Source organism: Simochromis diagramma, unplaced genomic scaffold, assembly GCF_900408965.1.
Source record: "Simochromis diagramma unplaced genomic scaffold, fSimDia1.1 OVJJ01000604.1, whole genome shotgun sequence".
NCBI classification, from domain to species: domain Eukaryota; kingdom Metazoa; phylum Chordata; class Actinopteri; order Cichliformes; family Cichlidae; genus Simochromis; species Simochromis diagramma.
Genome location: NW_024387416.1, coordinates 4,724,058 through 4,749,458, shown reverse-complemented (window position 1 = coordinate 4,749,458; position 25,401 = coordinate 4,724,058). Strand labels below are relative to the sequence as shown.

Genomic DNA, 25,401 nt, shown 5'->3' with positions numbered 1-25,401 from the left:
GACAGTCCCGTCTGGAACCAAAAGCATGCCACATTCAAAGTTACTTAAATCACCTTCCTTCACCATTCTGTTTGAACTTCAGCAGGACTTCCTGAACATGCCTAAATGCACTGATTTGCGTTAACAAATAGTTCAATATGAATAAAATGACTGTCTATGACAGAAAAATAGCTGGAGAAATGTCTTCAAAAACCGACATCATGAAGAATTTGGTCATTTGTTTATTCAAAAGAAAAAAACGCCTCAAACACAGTTCAGTTTCCACAATGTAAACACCTTGGTACATACAGTACACACAAGCAGGGTTTTTTGGAGGAACAAAACAAAACAGGTGAAAAAGGCAAAACTTCTATTAAAGCCAAACGTAGCGATGCAGTTTCTGTTCCTCCTCAGTGCTGCGTTCAACTGAACGCTGAAGGCCTCTGCTAACAAAAGTAGGTGATTTGAGGCTACGCTTGGGGCAACACCACAGTTTAAGGAAGCTTAACCACTGACCTCAGATCTGCATAAAAAAGCAGCAATGCAGACAGCTGGACAAGAGTAGTCTAAGACTAGCAACAGAAATAAACAACAAAGGTCATCCAGACAGATGCTTCAATCATCTGCATTTGTTCATCAGGTTGTGCCATACCATCACTTTTGGAAGCACTAGCCATGAACAGAAAACTGCACTGTTGCACAACTCAGAAGCACTCAGTTTATTGGATAAATGAATCAAGTGGCTGACGCTGCAGCAAAGATGTCTTCCAGATCTCCTTTGACCTCTGCGCCAGGACAGCACAGGACTCAAGGCTGCCTTATCTGGACTTGGGGGGAACACAAAGTCATCACCTCTTTGTAAAGTCACTTCTATAAATTACTCAGACACACTAACTGAAAGTCGCAACTTGCTCTATTTTGGGTTTAAATGACTGGTTTGGCATTTTGACGAGTGCAGAGAGATACCACTCTGAAGTGGTAATCGAGGCTGCCGCTCGGAGACTGAGACCCTGCGAGAGCACAAACGAGTGTTTCCAAAAATGTCAAACTCTTCCTGTGTAAGAAACAATGCAACCATGTGAAATGTCAGACTCCTCTCTGACGCTCCGTGCCTAACTCTGCGTTTAAAGCAACAATACACTTTGGCAGGCGCGGCTGTCAAAGATCAAACATCACTTATTTAGAGAATATTAACACCATTATTGAAACATCACAGACTGATGTTTAGAGCTGCACTGCAGATGTTGGGGATTGATCACTTCAAATATTCCTCCAAAGTAACAAGATTTGAACACTGAGCCAATGAACAGCTCCAGAAACGTGAGACCGAGCATGTTAACGGGCTCTTTTTCTCCTTTACGCTCAGTAATCAAAGTACACCATCTAATCTACTTACAGTAACTAACTGCCTACCTCAGGCACACCTTTAAAATTCTAGCTGAACCAAAAAAAAACCCAAAACACCACTCCAGTTAATACTAGCAATACATGGCTATGAGGGAAGATTTCGCCCAACGCAGAACGAAAAGAATCAACAATTCAAAACCAAAATAAAAGACTCAGCTTTGATCACAAAGCTTTTGCAAAAGTACCTCCGCTCCCCTTTGAGGGTCTAAATCTGAAAGAAAAACAAAATGCTGCGTGTGACGTAGACGCCCTCTCAGGAGCAGCACGTCTGGCTCAGCTGTGGGCCACTCTTCCTCTTTCCCTCATTTATTCCTTTTCTTTCTCCTGATGGTTGTGTGGATGACTAGACCGATGCAACTACAGCATATAGATATACATAGTGTTCATCCACAGTCCTCCAGATGTTCAAGAGTTGCCATGGAGACGTGCAGGTGGATTTGCACTCTTGTGGTTGTGGCTTTCTTTAACGGCTTCATGATCCAGTGTCTCTTCTGTGTGTTGTGTGCAGGTAGTGTTTGGAGTTCCTAGCTGTGTGTGTGTGTGTGTGTGTGTGTGTGTGTGTGTGTGTGTGTGTGTGTGTGTGTGTGTTAGAGGACTGTGTTGGAGGTAGGTGTGTGTCAGTACAGTAAAGGAGCTTCACGTCACTAATGACGATTGATGTCACACTGGGGACCTGAGCGTGTCATTTGATGATGTGGTCGTGTGATGGTCCCAGGGTGAAGGAAGAGAAGCTTTGTGTTTGTGTGTTTTTTATGTGTGTGCGCGTGTCTGCGTCTACTCCTACTGCTGCGTGTGTCTATCAGTGTGAGTTGGGCTGCTCCACTTTAAGCCCGACCAGTGATGGAGGCATCTGAACTGCAGCGGAGGAAGAGGACGAGGTGGGAGGAGAACCCCTGAGACTCCCGGAGGAGGTGGTGGTGGCGGTCACTGCGGGCCGGATGAGCGGAGGTGGGGGGTGGTTGTGGGGAGCTCTGTTCTGAAGCGGGCGCGTCTGAAGAGGAGGCGGCTGACGGAGGAGGCTCGGGGGTGCTGAAGGAGGAGCTGGACGCAGCAGCGGGGGAGGCTGGGAGAAAGAGGACGGGGCGTGAGCGGAGGAGGGGGGAGAGGAGCTGCCTGTGGCGTCTGAGGGGGGGTCCTCCATTTTGACCTGAAGGGGGAGGAAAGAGACAGATGGGGGAGCGTCAGGAGGAGGTGCAAACAGGATGTAGAGAGGAACAAAAGCGGTGGGCAGATAAAAACTTTACGTTTTGCAATCGGATGCTGCGTTTGGCTCTGTGTGCTGTCACCGAGTGAGCAAATAGTGTGTCTGTGAGCACAGAGGCCCCGCCCACCTGCTGGTGGGTCGGACAGAGGGGCTACACCGACACTCAGTGTGAGATACATAGGGATGAGTTTGAACTGTGAATCACTCAAAGTTGCATTACGAGGTCTGTCGTTTTAAATCTGTCAGTGAGACACAGGACAGGGTTGGTGGAGATGGCAAAGCTCCCAGTCCTACTACTTCCAAATATTACTGAAGCTACATGTTGCTTTAACATGCTGTTGCATGTCCTACACGCAGTCATGTGCTCTCCTGCAGCACACGTGTTAATCCACTGCTGAAAGTAGTTCCATCAAACTAATAATTATTTACAGAGATACAAATCTGTTTACAGCCTTTGTCGTGTGTTTAATCCTTTATTAAAAAGCAGAAGGTGCAATTAAGATAGAACAGAGGTGTACAGATTCATGTGCAGCACTCACATGCTGACAGCTTTATATTAAATACAAATAATATTCTTACAACCTGCTTCAGTTTCATGTAAAACTTCTCTTAAACAGATTTCACGTGACAACAAAATCAAACTCTTACAGGCACCTCTTGGGTATGAACTGTCCTCACCTCCTCCTCCTCTACGCCGCCATCTGTAGCCGTTGCCATCTCCTCACCACTCCTCCTGGGGTCTCTCTGGTCTCGGCTGGTGGCCACTTGCTCCGCCGCCCACTCCCTTAGCACTTCGTCTAGGTTGAAGCGGCGCCGGTAGCTCACGAAGAACGAGCTCACCTGAGCAAGCCGGGGAGAGATGGAGAGTTGGCGAGGAAGAGAATGAGGACAAAGTGATGCCGATCTCAAGGACACAGAGGCGGACGTTAGAGGGGAGAAGACAAATGAAAGCAGGGATAATGGAGATTACAGAGATCCTATAGGGGAAACCTTTAGGCGGAGGATGAAAGGGAAAATGGAAAAGAGATGAAAAGCTGATAGGCAGCTCGCTCAAGTGCACTGCTGGGTGAGGTCAGAATAAGACGAGAGGTGGTCTTCACACACTTTCAACATGTGAGAAAGAGAAAGCTCACCTGAGCCGGAGTCTTAGTCCCGATCACTTCAGCGATGGCGGTGAAGTCTTTACCATAACGCCGGATAGCTGGAAAAGAGAAGTCTGGTTAATGTCCTGCCTGTACCAAGCAGCATATAGCAATCAAAAGCAACAGAGTCAGCCAGCTTCCTCTCGCTCAGTGAGGGGTGTGTGGCAGAGGATGTGAGAGGAGGGACAGGAAGAGTCACGTATGGTGAGCATGTTTACAGTTAACCTCCATCTGAGCTCAGCTGGCTCAGTGCACCTGCTCTTTTCCCGCCCTGACCTGCTTCACTGCACACTTTCAGGGTTTTTGTTTTGTTTTTTCTGTTGGAGCAGCTGTACTACATGGAGGTACAGGTTTTGCTCAAAGGCACACAGGCTGCAGCTGCTAATTTTACCTTCCACTTTTGTGGCTGATACGCTCCTAACAACTTCTGATTTTCTCTCCTCGTGCTCGCTTTTAAAGCTGAAATAATGCACACGTACATGAACAGACCTGAAGTTTACGGCACCCTGTAGCTCCATCGTGTCATGAAAAACTGAAACAAACAGGGCTCTCCCCCTATAGACTGTATACTGGTGATGGAGTTAAACGTCAGAACTGAGTAGATTAGAAGTGCCTTAAATTTGCATTCTGTCTAATGACCAGCAGGAGGACTCATCTATGGGCAAAAAGGGCATTTTAGGTCTTAGAGGTATACTGGGAAACAGTCCCTGGTTCCCTTGCGCTTTGACCTCAGTGAGCACTTTCTTAATGAGTTTGAGCTCAAATGCTTGTTTCATACCAAATAAAATGACATTAATTTTGTAAGTTATGGTCTCCATCAAGGACAAAGCTATAGATTAATTAGGACAACCATTCCCAAAGTCAAGAGTGGTGCAGCCCACTTAAAAAACAAATTCCCACTAGGCCCACCCAATCCTAAATCTTCATGCTAATCAAAATACAAAACAGAAGTGATGCATTTCCTAGGAAATTTGATCCAAAATCAAACAGTGCAGGCGGTTGGCTATACATTGCATATAATATAATAATATTATATGCAAAGTGTTGAGGTCAACGTGTGACCCTACTGTCACTGGGACAAAGACTTCCACACAAGGGTAGAGTAATGAGTAATATCACACCCAACTACCTCCTATTACCACTAATTTCAAATTGAATTTCTGTTATTACTGCGATCCACCAGGGGGCCTCTGTCCTCACTTTGGGAACGAGCTAATGATAAGTTTTTGTAAGTGCTTCACTCACAGTCAGATCACCCCATACTCATGTCTGTCTTTAAAAGAACTAATATAATGAGGGCAAATACACCCAGGGGCTTCACAATACGACTTCGTCTCTTTTCATGTCAAAATAAAAAAATATATATCTCTTTTAGGGGCAAAATTAAGCTTTCTAAACGTTACCATCCCTGAAGACAAACTCCCACCAGCACCAGCCCATTGCAAAATATCCAAAAGTAGCTCCTGGAGAAATAATCGAGGAGCTTGTACCGTACCAACACACGAGTACAGGCAGCTCCTGTGTGTGCAGATCAATATGAATGTCTAATAAGACATCTGGCTGTGAATGGGAGGCAGGTAGAGGAGAGCTGACAACAAGAGGTGCCTCTTGGAGGGGGAGGAAGCTACAGCCTTTACTCACCCTGCACTGCAAGGAGCTGCTCCTCTGTGGTCCAACGAGAGTTCATCTTAGGGGCAGGCTAGGAGAGAAAGAACTAGAGATTAGAATGAGAGTGAGGTAGGTGGTAGGAAACAAGGGGGGGGAGAGAGGGAGGAAGATGGCAGTAAGAGAGCAATGAGCAGGTTAAGACTAGAGTCAGTCCCACGAGGGGTGAAATACTGTCTGGAGGGAGTTGAGGAAGGGCCGCGTGAATAGATGAGCAAAGGAACAAACTGGAGCGAGATCAGGGGAGGAGAAAATTGAATACAGGCAAGAAATGAGGCAGTAAATAAGGGATATGGAAAGGAGGGAAAGGGCATAGAGAGGGGAGTTTCAAGACTTACGTCTGTAGGTCTGGAGCCATCAACACCTTCAGCTAGGCTCTGCTTAAAACTGCTGTTGTTCTGTTTGATAGACTGGACCTGAGACAGAGGAGGGGCAGTGAGGTAGGGTTATTTTTTTAGCTGGTAGCACCGAGTGGTAGTTTTTGCAGCTAAAACCTGCTTTGAGAACATTCATGTGCATTTACTCTTTGCATTTATAATCTGATGACCAAAGACATCATTAAATCCACACTGAAAACCCTGGCACCTGTCTCTTGAGTGAAACCAGCTGTGTGTCCAGCTGGCGAATGGTTAGAACTCCAGCATCGTGAGAGGCCGACAGAGACATGATGTCCGCCTGCTCCAGGTGCATGCCTTTGGGTGGCCTGCGGCGGGCTCTGAGCGGGTGGTGTCTGTACTGAGCTCCGATGTTCTCCTTCTTCACTGGACCGGAGCGGCTGGGCGTGGCTTTGTCAGAGCTGGTGCTGCTCGCGTTCTGTTTTGCCGCCTGTGTGCACATCGAATCACAAATATCATTCAAGTGTCAAGGCAGCTCGGTCCTCACCTCACAGAAGTTGTTTCTCTGAATGTGCACACACACACTTTCTCACCTCTTTCTTGGCATCAATTTCAAAATCACTGTCACTGGCCTGCTCTCCTTCTTCAATCTCATCATTACTGCAAGACAAAAAACATAAATTACACAAAGCACACCAGTGCTTAAACTTTGTGCTGTTTTATTGTTGAAATTTCATCAAACACACGTCTGAAATGCTCTAAAATGTCAGCTGAAAAGACAAGAAATAATATCAGCCTGTCTTATTTATATTCATGAGCCTAGTTTCCCAGGATGCCACGCTCACTGAGTGTCATTTAACAAAAAAGTTCTCCAAATGTCAGATCTCAGGTGAGCAGTTGTTTCTCCACGACTGGTGAAGGCATCTCAAACCTGTCATCTTTCTCTCTCTTGTTGATCAGCCTCCTGGCCTGTCGGTCCATGACTGATGTCCTGGTTCTGGTCTTCTTCCAGCTGTAGTAGTACTTTACCAGGCTGGAGATCAGCTTGTCTGGAAGCTACAAACACGAAAAAAAAGAAAAATTTACTTTTCATCACTCGTTTTAAATATTTAGGGTGGTAAGTGCATGTGTGTCTCTCTCAGTCACGCACCATCTGCTGGATGCGGTGGAAGCTCTTGCCGTGGAAGCTGAAGGCCTGCTCGAACAGCACTTTATCTTCAACTGTCCACTCATCCGGGAAGGGGGTGAAGTTTGCCAGGTCGGCCAGTGAGCGCTCCACGTCGTGTTTGTGCCACAATAACATGCCCAGAGCCTGATGGAGCCAAAAGTCAGGAAACCAGGAAAAGTTTAGGTCAGAAGACAGAAAGAAATATAAACATCTGAGCTTTTGTTTCTGATGCACTGCCCTTACCTGCTCCATGTTGTATCCGTGTTTCTCCTTAGCCATGAGGATGTACTCGTCCACTGGAAGAAGATAGAAACACCCAGAAAAACTGTTAAAATAATACATAATAATCTGAAGATGGTGAAGGAGAATGAAGAGAAGACTAAAAAAATGAATAGGGGGGGGGGGGGGGGTTGCATAATAACAGAAAACAGAGAGATGAAGAGGAAAAGGGTAAGAGAGAGAAAGAACATAAGTGCACAGGAAGAGACAGTCGAGAGTTTTAATTGCCACCCTCCAGTCAGCATATATCCATTAAACTGAAGGTCAAGTTTTTTAGCTCGCACACATGAATACAAGGTAAGCCAGGTGTGTGGAGCTTACACATAGCATCAGAGAGCTGGCTGTTGGGACACCAGACCAACATGCTCCTCTGGTCCTTCTCACTGTAGCGGGCTGGGCTGTCTGAAAATGGAAACAACACAAAGTGAACACTTAAATCCACACTTTGAGGTTATACATATTTGTCAATCCCTCTTTTACTCGTTCATGTCACCTCCATGTCCCTCCTATCCACCACTTAAGCTCTCTCAATCCCCAGCATCTCTCTTTTCTTATCCATCTACCCATCTTTGCATGTTTCCATCTGGCTAAAGCTCCCTCTTCATCAGCTGAACTCTTTGGGAAGTCAACATTTGTGCACTCGGTACAACAGATTATGCTGGTTTGCCTGCTTGTCCCTTTCTTTGGTACAAGCTGTTGAAGCATGCCGCCGTTCCTCCGTGAAGGTTATGACGACTGTTTCCTCAGCATCAAAACATTTTTCATCTACTCAAGCAAAGCAACAGGGCTCTTTCATGGAGGACACTTAATGTTTTTGAACCTTTTGATTTTGCATTCAATAACACTAAAACACTGACAAATAAGCGTCACTCTGACGTCTGCATTACTGGACAAAGATGATAACAGGTCCTCGTTTTCCCCTCCAGCCTTCTTTTCATTTTCCTGTTTTTTGTTCTATTGTAAAATGACTCTTTTTGACCTTCACTCCTCTACTAATCTGCATTCATCCGTAGTCTCCTCCACACTTCTCTTCAACCTCTGTGTCTCCTTCCAACGGGAGACACAGAGGTTATTCCCTCCCTCTCTCTCTTTTTATCGTCAATTTTAATGCCCTCTGTCGTCTCCTTTTGTTGTGCTTTTCTCCCTCCCAGCTTACCTGGTTTGAACTCTGGGATCTGAGCCTGGTAGTCTCCTCCCACTCTGATCATGCTGTCTGCAGAGACAAGCGTACATAAGTTTATATTTCAAGAGTAAGTAAGTAAGTAAAATTTTATTTATATAGCACATTTCTAAGTAAGAGATCACAAAGTGCTTTACAAGGTATAGACACAGATTAAAAAGACGAAGTACAGTCAAAAGTTAACAAAATGCAATTTTAAAAAGATGTGTTTTTAGCTGTTTTTTAAAAGTAATCAGTGAATCAGCAGATCTTAAGTTCTGAGGAAGAGAATTCCACAGTCTGGCGGCCACAGTAGCAAAAGCTCGATCACCCCTAGTTTTCAGTCTCGTATACTTAATAACAAGTAGGCCCTGACCACAAGACCTCAGAGACCTACTAGGGGCATAGGGCTGTAAGAGTTCAATGATGTATGATGGTGCTTGTTCTTGAAGAGCCTTAAATGTGAGAACCAGAATCTTAAAGTGGACTCGGAATTCGACAGGGAGCCAGTGTAACTGCAATGCAGGGCAAAAACATTTGTGTAACACACCAGAAAAGGTTCCAAGTTGCAAAACTAAACAAAGTGGATCACACCACTGAACATAAATGCAAACCTCTTGATTTACTGGCCAATCTACGTCCCTACTCCCACCTATGGTTACGAGCTCTGGGTATTGACCAAAAGAATGAGATCGCAGATGCAAACGGTGGAAATGAGCTTTATGTAAAGGATGGCTGGGCTCTCCCTTACAGGAGGAGCTCAGTCATTGGAGAGTGCTTCAGGTATCTCACAAAGATGCCTCCTGGTCAAGTTGTCTAACATCACGCAGTCGTCACTAAAACTTCAAACTAGCATCTGTAACCATAAATTCATTCAGAACGTGTTTACTGAGGAATCTGAACTTCTCTTTTCGCATAAACTTCCATACAACCAGGTGTCTTTTTGGCATAGAAGTGTCACCCCCCCTTCAAGGCAGTAGAAGAATTCATTCAGGCATTTTTGTATTTGTTTCATTTTTTTAGACACACAGGCTAAATCTAACTTTTAAATATAGTCTTAATGTTCAAAACAAACCAATTTGTTTTTAAATGCATCTATTGTTTATTTTATTATGTATTAATCTATTCGTACATAAGGTCAGCTACATATTTTCTAATTAACCATTAGAACAAAACTGTACTACATTTGTAAAAAATACAGTAAAAAACAAGTGGAGGGAAAACACTGGTATATGAAGAAAACATTTAAATAAAGAAAAACTTCCATGTACAACTTCCATTAATAAATAAGTAAAAACAATAAATAAGATAATCCAGAAATGCCATTTAACATTTTGATATTGTTCACCACCCGACGAAGACGAGCGGGTAGAGCATCGATGGGTGGCAGACATCAGGTAATTATCGCTGCGGTAAAGCTAGCAGGAAACTAGGAAGCTGGAGAATGTGGAAAGCGAGGAGTGAAGAGAGACTGTGAGAAATGCAGGGAAGCAAACCTGAAGGAGGAAGAGACAGATTACAGGTTCCTCTGGGACAGAGGACAGGAAGGGAGGAGAAGGGGATGATAGAAACATGAGCAGATGGGTGAAATGAATGGAGCCAGAAGGAGCACGATAAAGAAGAAGGATGCTTGATAGAAGGAACAGAGGAGGGAAGAAAGGTAACAGAGAGGAAAACTAGTTGTGTAAAACTGCCATTTCTTATCTTAAAATGGGCTCCTCAAAGATCAACAGGAAGTCAGTGGGTGAAGGAGAGAATGAAGGAAGGAGAGACGTATGTGGGCAGAGGACAAGGATGAAGAGAGGGGATGACAGAGAGCACTGCAGCAATGCAATGCATGCAACAGGAACAGCTGGCAAGAAAATGCCTGCAAGTATCAGATGTAGGTTAATGCTCCATGTTAGAACGTTTACCGTGATATCTGATAAATCAAACACTATAACGAAAAGTGTGTACGTGTGTACCGTGAGCATGCTCTTCATCGCTGCTCTCCTCCTCGGAGTGTGGCTGGCTATTCCCGTTGGTTACGGTTTTGGCTCTGCTCCTGGACAGGACCCCAGCCCCCGAGCGCTCCATCACTGAGGGCATGACTGCACACACACAGACACACACACACACACATAACATGTCGCTAGTTAAAAATCCACCATTCATCAACATTTCTGCCCTAAGCGATTCAATCTCCTATTAAACTATGAGTTATGCCTTGTTTCATTAGTGCACTGGCTGCTATTTGTTTCCACTTGCAACCCTATAAAAACCAACTCACGCTTGTAAAGTAAAATGGGCCCTTATGTTGCCACCTTGGAGGGAATCCCATTATCTACCTGGAGCTGAGTTTATTTTCCAAAAAGCAGCTTTCTATACAACAACTCATTCAAGACCTCAAATGCTTACGATTGAATCTCTAAATGCAAGTTTTCTGCTCAGGTTCTGACTTATCAAGAGCAAATCCCGACTAAATCAACAGGAACAACTTCATCTTCAACAAAAGAGCCAGACTGATTAACCGGAGTCTTCCTTTGTCGCTCCAGCTGATTAAAGATGTCTTCTTGTCTGGGTGGAGCAATACCCACAAACAAACAGAACAGAGGCCTATTTTACCCACTGTTTACAGTTCAAGTGACATGTCAACATCCCATTTTTTCCCAAATGAACATCTGTTATCTCACCGCAGTCGCTCTGTAAGAGCCATCAAGGACACGACACTGAGCTCTGGACCAAAATCTGACAATTTTTTTATGATGCTCAAATAAATAATAATATTAAAGATAAATAATAATAAGCAATTGATCAAATCATTTTGATTGCAGTTAACATAATCAAGTATTTCTCAGCTAAAAGTTTAACAAGTTACATTTTTAGAGCCATTTACAAAACTAATCCTTTTAGGGACGTGTCAAGAGAGTCCACTGTAAAACTCTGCCAAATCAAACATCCAGAGCTACCTGCTGTGTCAACACCTTGTGACAAAGAAGAAGCTGAAAGTAGCTTTCTTTAATCCAACAAATAATGATTAGATGAGTGAGTAATTAACTAGATGTGGTCCTACCTTTGTGTCTATGTAGAAAAAAAAGAAAAGAAAAAAAAAGGGGTTAACCAAATTTTAGTTCAATACTGATCCCTTATTTGTTAGGCTGATAATAGCTGGTACCAATATTTTACATAATTGTTTATTTTTTTTGTAACTTTTATGCATCTTATTTTTGCTACAAGGATGCAAATAGACATTTAAAAAACTGATTTGACACAACAAGTAAATATTATCCACCGAGATGCAAATTTTACTTTCCTATCAGTCAACAAGGCTGCTGTTGGCTGATACCAGTACACCACCCATCTGCTGGTGCAGAAAGGCGCTGGTTGCTACAGTGCAAGTAATCACACATAAAGAGAAATCCATTACATGAGCCCCTCCAACAGCAAAGGCAAAGCAAAGGTAAAACCTGTTCAGTGGGGATCTACGTCAACATCAGTAAACAAAGAATATAACCGCTGATGAGAAGAAACATCTACAAACAAATAAATAAATAAGACCCTCCTCTAAGAGACGAAGTGTGATCCACAGCCATTACTATACTATTACATGATATTTGTCGTCTTCTCGATGTCTCTACATCTCTGGGCCAATGAAATATTGCAGAAAGTAGCCTATCTAAACTCCTCCTTCCTCCTCAAGCGCAAACGATAAGAGCCCCTAAAACAATGACTGGCGACACCGGGCACGAGTCCCAGTGCAAACGCACGTTAAAAGGCGCGTGCTTTCATTCACCATCTCACCCGCAACTTCACTTGTCAACTTGAACCGCGGCCAGAACAAAGCAAGGACTCGAAGTTGGGTGACCGATGTAGTACTGTTACCCCCGCATACACATCACCACCACCGCACAACATACTGAGCCAGTCAAGCCTCTGCGGGGAAACGAGTCGCAACCCTCACGATCCTCGAGATTAAAAACCATACACACCAAACTCCGAGCAGACAATACAAGTGTCTGAAGCTCTCTGGTGGTCTTTGTCTATCGCTGTTCCCGGTGGCCTCGGAAACTACAGCGGCTGCCCCCCGTCCGGCTTCACTGGAAACATCGCCACCTTCAACACATCCCTTCGTCTTTGTCGATATACTCAAGTTTACTTATTTACAAGAGAACTGGCTGCGTGAGACCGCCCCGCTTCACTTTCAGCGAGTTTCGTGGTGGAAGGGGGTGGGGGGAGTGTTGTGGTAGCCTCTATCGCGGTAGCCTCAATCACTGGCAGATTTATCAACCGTTTCGAGAACGAGAGCTATAACTACAACATATTAACTGATAACCTCGACAGGGACTGGATACTCGTAGTAATACATGATACTCAACTAGGCGATTACATGCAGGCTTTCCTCTTCTACATCCTTTTCCCTCATATGGCCAGATTTCTAAACTTTTCCTCACTTTAAACACAATATTCGGTCATCAGATATGCTTTGCACTATTGTGAACAATACCACGAGCAATTCGATCGTTTAGTTTTGGGTAATATGTCTAAAATCTATTTAGGTTCTTCACCGCAATTTTTAGGTGGGTAATCTGATGATGAACACTTTTTGACTCACAGTGGTAAAAGGAAAAACAATAGTACTCCTACAGTGACTAGTCAGGTGCTCATGGCTCGCAAGAGTCAGCACAGGGTGACCTTAAAGCGGGGGGGACATTACATGTTAAAGTTAACATTGTAATAGGCGGACTGTGTTTTATAATATGTTAAATCCTGAGATCCCACCACTAAAAAGAAAATAAGAAGAGACGACGGACTCGCACCGGGTGTTTCTCAAATTTGAGTCACGTTTACTAGCTTTAAAAAAAATCAATATTTTTAACAGCTTAATTGTACAGTCGTCTGTACGCTGTGTCTCACTTTGAAGTCCTTTTGTTTTCCCCACGCGTACGCTGCTGTTACTACCAACGCTACTGTCTGCTGCTGCCCTGGAGTAAAAAAACAAAAAAAAACAAAAAAAAACACTCGCTCTTTATGTCATAATTGCCCAACTTGCCGGTATGTTTAGGGTCCTTAAACTAAAAATAGTAGCAATTTCCAAGGTCCAAGTCATTCCAAAAGGCTGGAAACTAGAAAATATATATACGACATCTCTCCTCATCACCAAAGTGCAATTTAAGTCTAGCCTAGTTGGTCGCTGGGATGCTAACGTTAGCTAGTTAGCTTGCGGCTAGTACGCTCGCGTTACATTAGTAACGCCAGTAGTTAGAAGTGGAGATAATAGTCACACTGTACCTGTGTTTCGTTTCTCTCCGCTTCCCCGCAGCCAAAACTTCTCCGAGCCTCTGTCCGCAGCTTGCAGTCCCCTCCGAAGCGCTCAAAGGCAATTAGTGTGTCTAAAAAGCCTGAACTCTCGCCTAATTGATGAGCACAGTCACACTACAATGAGGAGAACTGCACGGATAGATGGAAGCTGTGAGTGTGTGTGTGCGCCGGGAGACGGACAACACCCGGAGAAAAGTGAGGTGGACATCCGCTTGGATGCGTTCGCCTCTCCCAAGCTTAGGAGCCGTTTGGATTGACAAGAAGTAGTCCCTTAACTATTAACTTTATCTCAGTCTTGGTTTTGGATTTTACCTTATGTGCCATGTGTGTGAATTGACTTTTAAGAGTGCTCACGTCAGTGCGCGATACTTAAAATCTTTGTCCTAAAAATATTTTGCCTTTTAAATATGCCTGCCTGATAATTCACGTCTTGATCATTACATCGTTAATGGCCTTTAAATGGAAGAGAAACGTGTAGGTATTTCATTTTGTAAAACAATAGGTGTTAGAGAGTCTTAATCCGCTATCTATCAAAATCCCATAAATTAGGGACTACTTGCCAGTGTGTCGGCGGAGGGATTCAGTGCATCTCTGTTCTGAGGCAGGCTGTCCAGACTTGCTTGGTGGAGAAAAGGGCAGGAGCGGAGCACAATTGAAACGAGTGTTCGTGCGTGTGCGCGCGCGAGTACGTCAGTATGCGAACGTGTCTTCAGGCGCGTGCGTTACTTTGTGCATAAACTGACAGTGACTCAGATGAATAGCCTCAGTGTGCTCGTTTTTATTTATTTATTTAAAACAGAACAGTTCAAAGAGTTGCGACCTGGATGTGTTTGTGTGCACGAGCCTGTGCGCGTGTGAGTTCACAGGTGGATGAGTGTGTGTGTGAGCAGAATGGGGGATGTTTCAGTGTTAGCTTTAGCAGGAGCTGTCTCACCTGATGCTGGGAATAAACCCACTAACCTTCGCAGTAACACTCTCACAGAAGCCACTGCTCCCGTCACCAGTGCCTGCTGCTGACATGTAACAGCCTGTTACAAACTCCTCCAGCTCTTTCTCTCTTCTTTCTTTCTCTGTGGCATCACCACTTCCTCCTCTTCTTCATCCTCTCACTTCTCACCTTATCTCCTCACTGCTGCTCTCTCTCTCTTTTTCCATCTCCTTGTTTTTGCTCCTGTTTCTTCTTCACTACTTTACCCCCTTTCTCTCCTGCCTTCCTTCCTTCCTCCCACTCTCCCTCTTCCTTCCTAAATATCTGCCCTAATTCTCCTTCTCCTCCCCCCTCATCTCTTGTCTTCTCTCTGTGCCCCCTCCCTGTTTTTTCTCCTCCTTCCTCTCCCTTCCTCTCCCCCTTCCTCTCTCCATTTCCTCCCCTCTTCTGCTCTTCCACATCCTCCTCACCCCTTTACCTTCCAGTAATGACTCTTTTCCTGTCTTTCTCCCTTCCCCTCCTTCCTTCTCTTCAGCCTCCTCCTTACCCTCTTCCTCTCCCCTGTGTCTCCCTCTCATGTCGCTTGCAGTTTTCAACTCTGTGTGTGCGTACGTGCAAATTCTTCCCCTCCCCCATCAGTTTCGCTTCGCTCTTTTCTAACCCCCCCTCCCCTGCTCCTCTTCTTCCTCCCTCCCTCTTCTTCCTCCCTCTCCAGTCTCATTTACACTCTTTCCACCTCCTCTACCCTCCTTTCCTCTCCCCCGGTGTCTCCCTTCCCTCCTCTCCTCTCATTAGTCAGTGTCCATAACTCACCCCTCCACTCCACTGTCTCTCCTCGTGCTCAGTCCTCCAGTCCCTAACACATCCTCACTAATGAACAACTGCTATATTTCTCCCCTCAGCCCTTCTCCCCTTACCCGTCCTCCTCCCTTTTCTCTCTGTCCTTTCCTCTCCTCATCCTCAGTCCTCCCCTCCACTTGTCACTCCATCTCCCCCCACCACCTTCCCTCCTCTTCGCGCTCGGTTTCTCTTCGATCTCTCAGAGCCGAGTGTACCACCTACTCTCTTTTTTAGCTCACTCTTTCTTCCACCTCCCCCCCACCCCCACCCCACACACAGACACACACCCAAGCTCTCCACTTGTCTCATTTCTCCTTCTAGCCCATCTATCTGTCAGTCTGTGTGCTCTTCTCTCTTCCATTGAGGCAAAACGTGTCTCCCGTACTATCTCCCCAAGTCTTCAGTCCCCCTCCTCCCCCTGACTCCCATCCCTCCATCTATCCCTCCTTTGACTCCCCCGAGTCTCTCTGATCTCAAGAGATGCAAGGTGTAGAATCAGATGCGATAGAAAGGATTCTTCCTGCCGAGGTTGGTTGTAGCTGCCGTTGTACCGGAGGACCACTGAATGTTTCTGCTCGTTTTAGTGCCACGGTGAAATGCGATGAGGCCTCATCGGTTTGCGACAGAAATGGATCAGGGTATGTAAATTCAAGCTGAGTAAACGTTTAAAAGGACAATAACATCACTGGAGTGTCTGCTGCACAGCTCGGCCTGCTGTATATCTGCAATGTCATCGTGTGCACAAGAAATTAGGAACTCTTGCATAATAGATATGCAGCCGTGTCTCAAGGCCTCATCACTTTTACCTTTTTTTCCCCCTGTAAAGCTCTCTCTGCTCACAGATCAGGTGTTAATTTCCTGAGGCTCTGTGCTCAGCATGTAGTGCTCAAACCCCCACAAGTAGGTTCCAGGCCTTAGTATAAACTGTGATACAACAAGATGAACTTAAAAAGACACACGCAGAAGCACTAACACTGACATCCATTATCAGCCATGTTAGGAGCATGACTGCACTCAGCAGATTTAGTGTCAGTATTGACTGATGCAAAACTCCAGTCTGATGCCGGTGGAAATTAGTCACCGAAAATAGTCAGGATCCCTGCTTTGGGGCATAATTTACTGAAAAACTGCACAAAAACACAACCTTCAGTTTTTGAGACACCTTTCTTATGGTCAAAAGCGTTGTTAAGGTGGAAAAAATGGACTTAGCCTCCTTGGTTTATCAGCTTAACTCAGAGGTAGTTTATCCAGTACCAGTCACAAACTGTAGCTTAAGGCTAGAAAGCTGCAAAAGGGTGCAACTCATCCAAACCCTTAAATTCAGTTGTCCAAAATTTAAAAAAAAGAAGTAAAAAATAACACAAAAAGCATCATGGCCAGCTTTTAACTCTTACGTGGCTCACACAGTTTAATAATATTAGCATATTTAGAGAACAGAACGATCCAGCCACTGTTCATGCACTCTTAGAAGTTGAAGAGCCTCAGGCAATCTCTTTGGTTTCCTCATTTTTTGGGTAATATTGACTTTTTTCAACTAAAAAAAAAAAACACCCTAAAGTTTACCCAGTAACAGCTGGGATCTGGGATTGGTTGTGTTTTTGAGGTCTGGATTCTTGTTTAATGCTGTTAGTATGTCCCTTTCTGCTTAACATCTGTTGTTGCTTTATTTGAGTTGGGTTTTTTATTACACTCTTTAGGATTTGACTTCCTGCTTGGGCTTTGTCAGTCTTGTGAGTCACTTCAGGTTTGTAATATTTTTACGTTTTGTTTTCTCCCTCGATTCTGTTATTCTATCCTCCCCAGGGTTTCTCTGAGTCATGTTTAGTCTGGGGTTTCTTGTTTGCATCTACTGTCTGTCTTTAGTTTCATGTTTTAGTTTGGTAACATCTTTTCTTTTATTCTCTGGTATTGAATTTTATTTCCAGATTGTCAGATTGTCTTGATTAGTTTAAACTTTGTCTCTTTCCGTCTTATTTCCAAGCCCCAGTGTATCGTCTGTGTGTATTTACAGTCCTGTCCTTCCTCTTAGTCTTTTTCATATAGCATCAGTGTATCTTCCCAGGTGAATTTTCTCTTTTTCTGGCTTCTTATGAAGATTGTGGGTTTCTTTTGGTTCCTTTTTGGACTTTGCTTTTAGCCCTAATTTCCTTCGGGATTAATAAAGTATTCTGATTCTGACAAATTAAAGTTTGCTTTTGAGTCTTTTGTTCATTTCAAACTTTACACCTTAGCTGTCCAGCACATTTTTTACTCTGGTACATATTGACACGTTTACTTCTACCTATTCAGCTTTGTAGCCTAAATTGCAGTGTAAAGCACTGGGTCAGTAAGCACTATTGCTAATAAATCTGTTGGATTATTAACTATAACGTCACCAAAGCTGATGCAACTCAAATCAAGCACAACAAATCCCTTTGAGTCACAGTAAGCCGGTGATGCCATTTCGGCATCTTTTGTTGAAAAATGGTGGTTGTCCTTTAAAAAAAAAAATAGAGATACAGCCTAGGCTGGTACAAGGGCCTCCAGGGCTCTGAAGAGGTACAGTTAGTGACTGTCAGGGCGCGACCCAGCATTTTGAGTTTATTTTGTATGCCTGATTTCTTATGATGTACTAGAGTAATGGTAAGTTCTAGTGTTATTATTAGCATGTCTTACAACTGGAAAAAAAAGGGATTGGCCAGCTCTTGGATTTATGTAAGCATCTTGCGTGTATTTAACACAATTTTAACACTCGTGGTTTAAAGTTAAGTGTAACTATATAGTGTAAAAACTACATAATATGCAGAGCGGGTAGATTAAATTGTTCATATCATGTTCGAGTGAAGTAAGTCAATGATATAGTAATGTTAAATCTCGCGACACTGCATGGGATTTTAGTCTTGCACTCTTTGGATCGTGGTTTGAGGAAGGCATCCATCTCAGTCAAGTCGAACAGCCACCTCTACTTTTTTTGGTATACCGAAAGAAGTAAATTGGGTGGTTGTTACATTAAAAAAGTCTACTTTGTAATTTGAACACAAAATTTTCATGTTTCTATCTTGAACGTAATAAAATCATGTAGGATCTGTACGACATTCAACAACTTAATTTGTTCTTGTTGAGATGACATGATACAATCTAGTAAGAGTGGTTAGTTGCTGGACTCATGAAATTAACAAGATCACATGAGATTTCAAACTGCGGGAAAATCACTGGAGTAATAAGAGGCAGACAACTACACACACACAAAGTGTATGCTATTGCTTTTTATTGTGGTTTAACCTGTCAAGGACAAAAACGTACAGAAAATTCTGCATCAAGCCTTGTAATCATAGCTTTCCTACTTTTGTCAGCCCTGGATTGGCGACATGGTGGTTAGCGCCGTTGTTTCACAGTAAGCAGGTCCTGGGTTCAAATCCACAATCTGGCTAGTTTGCACTGGTTTGTCTCTGGGTATTCTGGTGTCCTCCCACAGTTAAAAGTCATGCAGTTATTAGAGTTAACTTATTGTGATTCTAAATTCACCGTGAATGCAACCAGGAAAAAGACAGGAGGATGTTAGTTGTTGTAGATCCATTCAACTTTTATGATGACTAGACTTTGTTGAACATTATGTAATATGAAGACAACATGTAGTATTTAAGTAATCAAGTAGTACTGTGGTAAAGGTTATTGAATAGTGTTGAAATAAAATGACAAAATTGTGAAGGATTAAAATATTCCAAGAGCTCAACTTACTTAATCTAAACATGTTTCAATCACGTTTTATGAACACAAAATGCACAGGTTTATTGACTATGAATAAGTTGTGTTGATTTAACTCAGCTGTTTAAGTTTCTGCCAAAGCAAAACGTTTGTGTGCAACCAATGTCCACTATTGAATCAAGTAAATCCAACATGGCCTTTTTTTCAGTGTAATTAGGTTTTGTTTAGTTAAAGTTTCATCTATGATCCCTTCTGTTGTTTTCTGTTTCCTGTGTAAGTCTCTTGTCCTCTATATGTGATTTTTAGTTATCTCTGTGCCTCGTTCCCATTATCTGGTTCCATGTTCCTCTCCTTGTGTATCATTCCGTCTCCCCAGTCTGTTATACGTTTCATGTCTGTGTTTTCCATGTCATATTGTCAAGCTCGTGTCCTCACAGTTTTCGTCTCATTATGTTTCCTGTTTTATTTTGACAGTCTCGTGTTTCCATGTTCAGTGTGTATAGTTTTGTTTCCCTTGTGGCATCATGTTAATTTGTGTCAGCTATGTTCCTCATGTGTTTCCACTTCCCTCATTACCATTCTGTGTATTTAAGTCCTGTCTTCCTTTGTTCAGTGTCAGGTTGTCTGTTGAGTTCTTGTCATGTTTCCAGGTTTTTAATCATGTTCAAGGTTTTGTTCTTTGTCTTTTCTGTTTAGCATTTAGTTGTTCCCAGTTTAGTTCTGGTTAGTTTAGCCTCAGTGTGTAACTGCTTTTTGTTTTGTACCTTTTCCCAGCCACAATTAAACGGCTCGCCTTTTGTTAAATTATAATTTTGTTCCAAGTGTCTGCATTTGTGTCCTCCTCCTCCCTCCATATGGTCTGCCAGTGCAAACCGTGACAAGTGATGTTCATCGGGTTGTCAGTAAAAGTTCTTTAAGGGATGATATAATCGGTAGCCACAGCAATCTTAGAAGCAATCTAACACTCTGAGGTCCTAACATTACTGAAAAGATCTTAATTATCAGGGGGTTGTTTAAATAACAATGCTAATATGTAATAATCACTTTCTTTGATAAACAGACATTGTTACCAGAGTCATGCTCTTATATGAAACTGAGTTTTGACGAGTTGTTATCAAAATTCTGTTTATTAGGTATCCAATCAAATGGCACTTCTTTACATTTCAGAGGTGTTGGATCCACATACACTCAGTGGACATTTTATTAGGTACTACCTTGCTAGCACTGGGCTGGATCCTCTTTTGCCTTCAAAGCTGATCCAATAAGTTGCTTGAAACATTCCTGAGATTTTGCTCCATATTGACCTGACAGTATCGCACAGTTGCTGCAGATTTTGTCAGCTGTGCATCCATAATGTGAATTTGTCGGTGACTAGTGACTTGTCATGTTCAAGAAACCAGTTGCGGATGATTTGATCTTCGTGATGCGGTGCGTTATCCTGCTGGAAGCAGCCATCAGAAGATGGTACATGGTAGTTATAAAGGGATGGGCATCTTCAGCATCAATGGCTGTGGTGTTTAAACAATGTTCAGTTTGTACTAAGGGCCCAAAAGTGTGCTAAGAACACATCCCTAACACCATTACACCACCAAAAGTCTGAACTATGATACAAGGCAGGCTGGACCCAGCCTTTCATGTCATTTTGTGCTAAATCTCATTGTTTGAGCAGAAATTGGGACTCATCAGACCAACACTGCTTTTCCTCTATTGTCCAATTTTAGTGTGAATTGTACCCTCATTATCCTGTTCTTAGCTAACAGGATTGACGTTAGGTGTGGTTTTCTGCTGCTATAATCGATCTGCTTCAAAGTTCGATGTGTTATGTGTTTAGAGATGCTCTTCTGCATGGCTTGGCTGCAGTGAGTGCCTATCTGTTGCCTTCCTACCTGCTTGAAGGAGTCTGGCCAGAGAACTGCTGCTCGCTGGATATTTTCTGTTTTTTGGACCGTTCTCTGTAAACTCTACAGTATGTTGTGGGGGGAAATCCCAGCAGACCAGCTCTTTCTGAAATATTCAGATGATCTATCTGGCACCAACAACCACGCCACCTTCAAAGTCACTTAAAATCACCTTTCTTCCCCATCCTACAGCATATAGATATCTTGACGATGTCTATATGCCTAAACGCACTGAGGTGCTTCCACGTGACAGCTGATCAGACATTCGCATTAACAATCAATCGGGTGGAGAATAATAAAAACAAATCTGGTGAGAGTAGCCTGAAAATAAATAAAACGTTAAATATTTCCAGTGAATAGAGATAGACGTGTGATTCTGGAGGCAGATATCAGATATTTCAGGTCAAATATGGATCCTGTGCTGCATTTTTAACAGTGAGACAGCCACGAACTGGATATCGAGTCTCTCTTTTTCAGTTCTACGCTGCAGAGCTCTCTGTGCTGAAAGAGGCCTCGTTCTCATCCACCATTCTCCTTCGGTCCTTTCCACACTGCATCTGTTGATTCCCTCTCTCATCCTCCTCCCCTCTGCTTCTCTGTGTCTCCCTGCTGCCTCATCTTTCACCTCTCTCCTACTCCTCATCCTTTCTCTTCTATCTTCATTTACTTTGCTCTTCACCCTTTCGAGTTTGCTCTCATCTGTCCTTGTCTTGATATTCTTGGTTTGTGCCTGTCTATATATCTATGTATGTATGCACAGAGCATTACTGAGCTTCACATTTGTGCGCGTGAACGTTTATATATATATATGTGTGGGAGGTAGTGGGAGGGGGGGCAGCTTGCTTTTTAGTATCCCCTCATATGCTGGTCTCTGTGCATATTTACAGATAAAAGAAAAGAAAATGTAGTCGAATAGTTTCTGTTCAGGTCCTGTTTATAATTCTGTGTTTCTGCCGTGGCTATGCATCCAAAAATAAAAGAAGACCTGCTTGTTACAGTGAGTATGGGGCCTCAGTAGGCTTCGTCGCGCCCCCTACTGACACATGAAATAAATAGTTTTTCTACTAACAGCCAAGAGACAGATTCCCTGAAGACAAAAGACTGTGGGCGGGGTTTATAGACTGGGCCATCTGCGCTGGGGAGGTTACTGAGAGAGAGAGAACCCCCCATACACAGGGCCTTTATTTGCATTATGGAAAAGTGGGTGGGCTTGTGTCGGTGGCCATTTCATATCCCACAAAACCAAGAATTCCCAGAGTCAACAATCCAGAGTCTAATAATTAACCCTTTTGTTTTGGGCTGGCCTTATTCTAGTCAGCGCCAACATGTGGAAAAGTACTGAGGCGGCGACCCTTCAGTCGGCTTCAAAACGTCTGATCAATGAGATTAAAATTTATTTGGAAAGGCAGTTCATGGTATTCAGAATTACTTCACCACCCTTTACTCACCAGTATGATGTCATAAACTACAATTACTGATAAACAGAGTCTTTTGGGATTTGAGAGCGTATGCTCCAGATATAGAAGAGCTGATCATAGATGATATGTAACCATAGTTAACAGCTGAAGACCCTTACATTTAGCAAAAACCCAGTACACAATCAGTACCCCAAACTGTTCATATGTACAGGAAACACTGTAGTTAACCTGCAAAATGTGGAAGCTTGCTCAAAACCTTTTATTCTCATCTCAAATGAACTTTTCACAATAATAAAGGAGTGTCATCACTGACATCGAATGCCTACTGCACCAGATTATTATTTTTCTGAGGAGAATGTTGCTACTGTGCCCCAAAGTGAAAACTCTCCACATGCTGAACTCATGAGGACAAGGTTTTACTTGAGAATTAAGAGGAATTTGTATATGTGTTTGTGATCCAAATAGATTGTTTCCTCTCAGCAGAGAAGTAACACTCTGTGGAAATCATCACATGCACATTATGTCGTCTGCAGAGCCCCCAGGTGAAAGTAAGGGGTATTTAAAACAATGAGTTACAGTTTTTCGTAACAGCTTTTGCACATTTTTTGCTAAAAATGTTGATGTTCTCAATTCTGAAGCAGCTTTTCCCATTTTTTTACCACTTTAAATGCAGCGTTGCCAGAATAGTTAATCATCTGTCAAGATTTATTTTTTAGTATAACTAAAGAAAATCACTTTCACCAAAATACCAAATTATTTCAGCGATGTGTAAACCAATGCGTTTAAACTGTGAGGAGATGAAGTCAGAATCATGCAGGATTTCCTGAGTGAATATTCTTCAGGTGCTGATTTCACTGGCATGTTTACTTTGTACATCTTGATGCATTCTCAATCATCCAGGTAAGTAAATCTCCAAAAGTTGATTCTGTTCATCTGGTCGTAGCGTTTTCCGTGGGAGAAACATTTCATCACTCGCCCAAGTGACTTCTTCAGTCTCAGGTTTAGTTTGTACAAAGCACCCTTACACCGTCATGCACTGTGAGGGGAATACTTTTCCCTCAGTGGTCACACATTATAATCAACTACAGTTACAATGACAGGAAAAAAACAACAACTTTATTTGTAAAACACAGGGTTACAGAGTGCTTCACGTTGAAGATCAGTATACAGACATAATCAACCATACGTTCAGACATTCATGCCAACATACACACATACATTCACATAGTTGCAAACTATCGGCAAAAATAAAGGGGACAAGATTAATGTTAATCTAATCTATGAAAATGAGTTTTCAGCAGTCGTTTAAAACAAATAGGCGATAATAGGAGAACCAGCATGTCAGCTCTGAGCCCTTGTGCTTTACTTTCTAAGCCGTGACACATTCTTACCCCTGTTCCTTTTTTATTGGCAGACTATTTCTCCTGAGAAATATTTTCTCCTCCATCTTCACAAATTGTTATAACTCCACTTAAGTTATGTTCACGACCCTGTGAGGTTGGTTTATTCTGAGAATTAGGCTTACCCTGAAAGCGATGGCTCATATAACAACAGCATAACAACAGCACATTTTAGAGAAATGTTATCAGTTTTGCTCACAAAGACATTTATGACCAATATTTAAAAGAAGACTAGAATAGCTACCTCCTCATTATTCAGAACATACAACAGTTTCGGTGCACTGATCCACCATCGAACTGATCCAATATAAATAAATCAATACATTTAAAGTGTAAAATATATGATGGACAGGATCGTGCTCCTGGATACACAAATGTACTCTGTAAATTTAGCATAGAGTTTGTGTAAGCTGCACTCTAATTGTGTTGTTGGAGGATTCATCTGTCAGGATCTTAGATGTCAGCTGCACAATAATACCACCTTTAATTTCTGGGACATCAGTCTTTTAAGTCAAAAGTCTTATTAATGTGGAAAAAACAACACAAATATTGCATTTGCTTGAGAACAATACATCTACTTTGCCCACATGTAAACTGTAGACAGTATATTATGTCACTTGTGTTAATGTCTTAAAACATTTCCAAACAATAACAATGAAAAATCCTCAGTTTGAATGAAACGCCGTGAAGCATTGCTTATGTTTTCGATAACTTTAAACGCAATTTGAGAACGAAGCCAAAGCAACAGCGAAAAACTGCAACAAGCAGGAACCTGCATATAAATATTTTACCAGGGCTACCGTCTGCCCATGGATGAGGAGCCAGTATGTGTGGCGGTGAGAGGCATCAGAATATAGGAAGATGCAGACGAGTGCCGCATACATAGCAGTCCCTCCCTGATATTTTTCAAGGGAGATAACTGAGAGTGTGTGGTTACGTGGAGCGACAGGCTGTGACTCTGAGTACTGGGTATTTAACACCTAGTGGGGTTGTCACCTTGAAGTTGGTCCAGAAAGTCGTTGACCCACCCTCTGTCATCATGCGAGTCGTTACAGTTCACAGGAGCCAAAGCGTGATAATGTGTGACCCTTAACAAGTCACACGATGAGCAGCCGTGTGTTCTCAGACAAATATCTGTAGCTTGGTACAGCAGATATTTACTAACAAGTAGAAGACTTATTGAAATATAAGTCTTCTTATATAGAAGACTTATATTTCTATAAGAAGACTTATAATCTTCTTATAGAAATATAAGTCTTTTATATAAGAAGACTTATTGAAATATAAGTCTTCTTATAGAAATATAAGTCTTTTCTATAAGAAGACTTATAGAAATATAAGTCTTCTTATAGAAATATAAGTCTTTTCTATAAGAAGACTTATATTTCTATAAGAAGACTTATAGAAATATAAGTCTTCTTATAGAAATATAAGTCTTTTCTATAAGTCTTCTTATAGAAAAGACTTATATTTCTATAAGAAGACTTATATTTCTATAAGTCTTCTTATAGAAATATAAGTCTTTTCTATAAGAAGACTTATAGAAATATAAGTCTTCTTATAGACATATAAGTCTTCTGTATAAGAAGACTTATTG

The 25,401-nt window shown here is 42.6% G+C and overlaps 1 protein-coding gene across 2 annotated transcripts; it reads right to left on the bottom strand.

The window, feature by feature from the left end:
- Positions 1 to 314: 314 nt before the first annotated feature.
- On the bottom strand, positions 315 to 13,998 carry rcor2 (REST corepressor 2). 2 transcript variants are annotated; one of them, XM_040012442.1, is made up of 14 exons: positions 13,607 to 13,998; positions 10,303 to 10,428; positions 8,336 to 8,392; positions 7,501 to 7,581; positions 7,144 to 7,196; positions 6,883 to 7,044; positions 6,664 to 6,788; positions 6,326 to 6,392; positions 5,983 to 6,222; positions 5,736 to 5,813; positions 5,374 to 5,431; positions 3,724 to 3,791; positions 3,269 to 3,430; positions 315 to 2,533 (listed from the first exon to the last, which is right to left on the bottom strand). In XM_040012442.1, exons 2-14 carry the CDS (start codon positions 10,424 to 10,426, stop codon positions 2,186 to 2,188), a joined length of 1,623 nt encoding a protein of 540 aa, XP_039868376.1. In that variant the 5' UTR covers positions 10,427 to 10,428; positions 13,607 to 13,998; the 3' UTR covers positions 315 to 2,185. The 2 variants fall into 2 exon arrangements, with proteins under 2 accessions (XP_039868376.1, XP_039868377.1); XM_040012443.1 differs by lacking the exon at positions 13,607 to 13,998 and adding an exon at positions 12,307 to 13,595.
- Positions 13,999 to 25,401: the final 11,403 nt, after the last annotated feature.

Excerpts from the sequence above, each read along its gene's own strand:
- rcor2 (XM_040012442.1), bottom strand. The coding sequence starts at position 10,426 with ATGCCCTCAGTGATGGAGCGCTCGGGGGCTGGGGTCCTGTCCAGGAGC. Across the intron at positions 7,582-8,335 it reads GATCCCAGAGTTCAAACCAG|ACAGCCCAGCCCGCTACAGT; the intron begins GTAAGCTGGGAG and ends TTCCATTTTCAG. Across the intron at positions 6,789-6,882 it reads TCCACCGCATCCAGCAGATG|CTTCCAGACAAGCTGATCTC; the intron begins GTGCGTGACTGA and ends TCGTGTTTGTAG.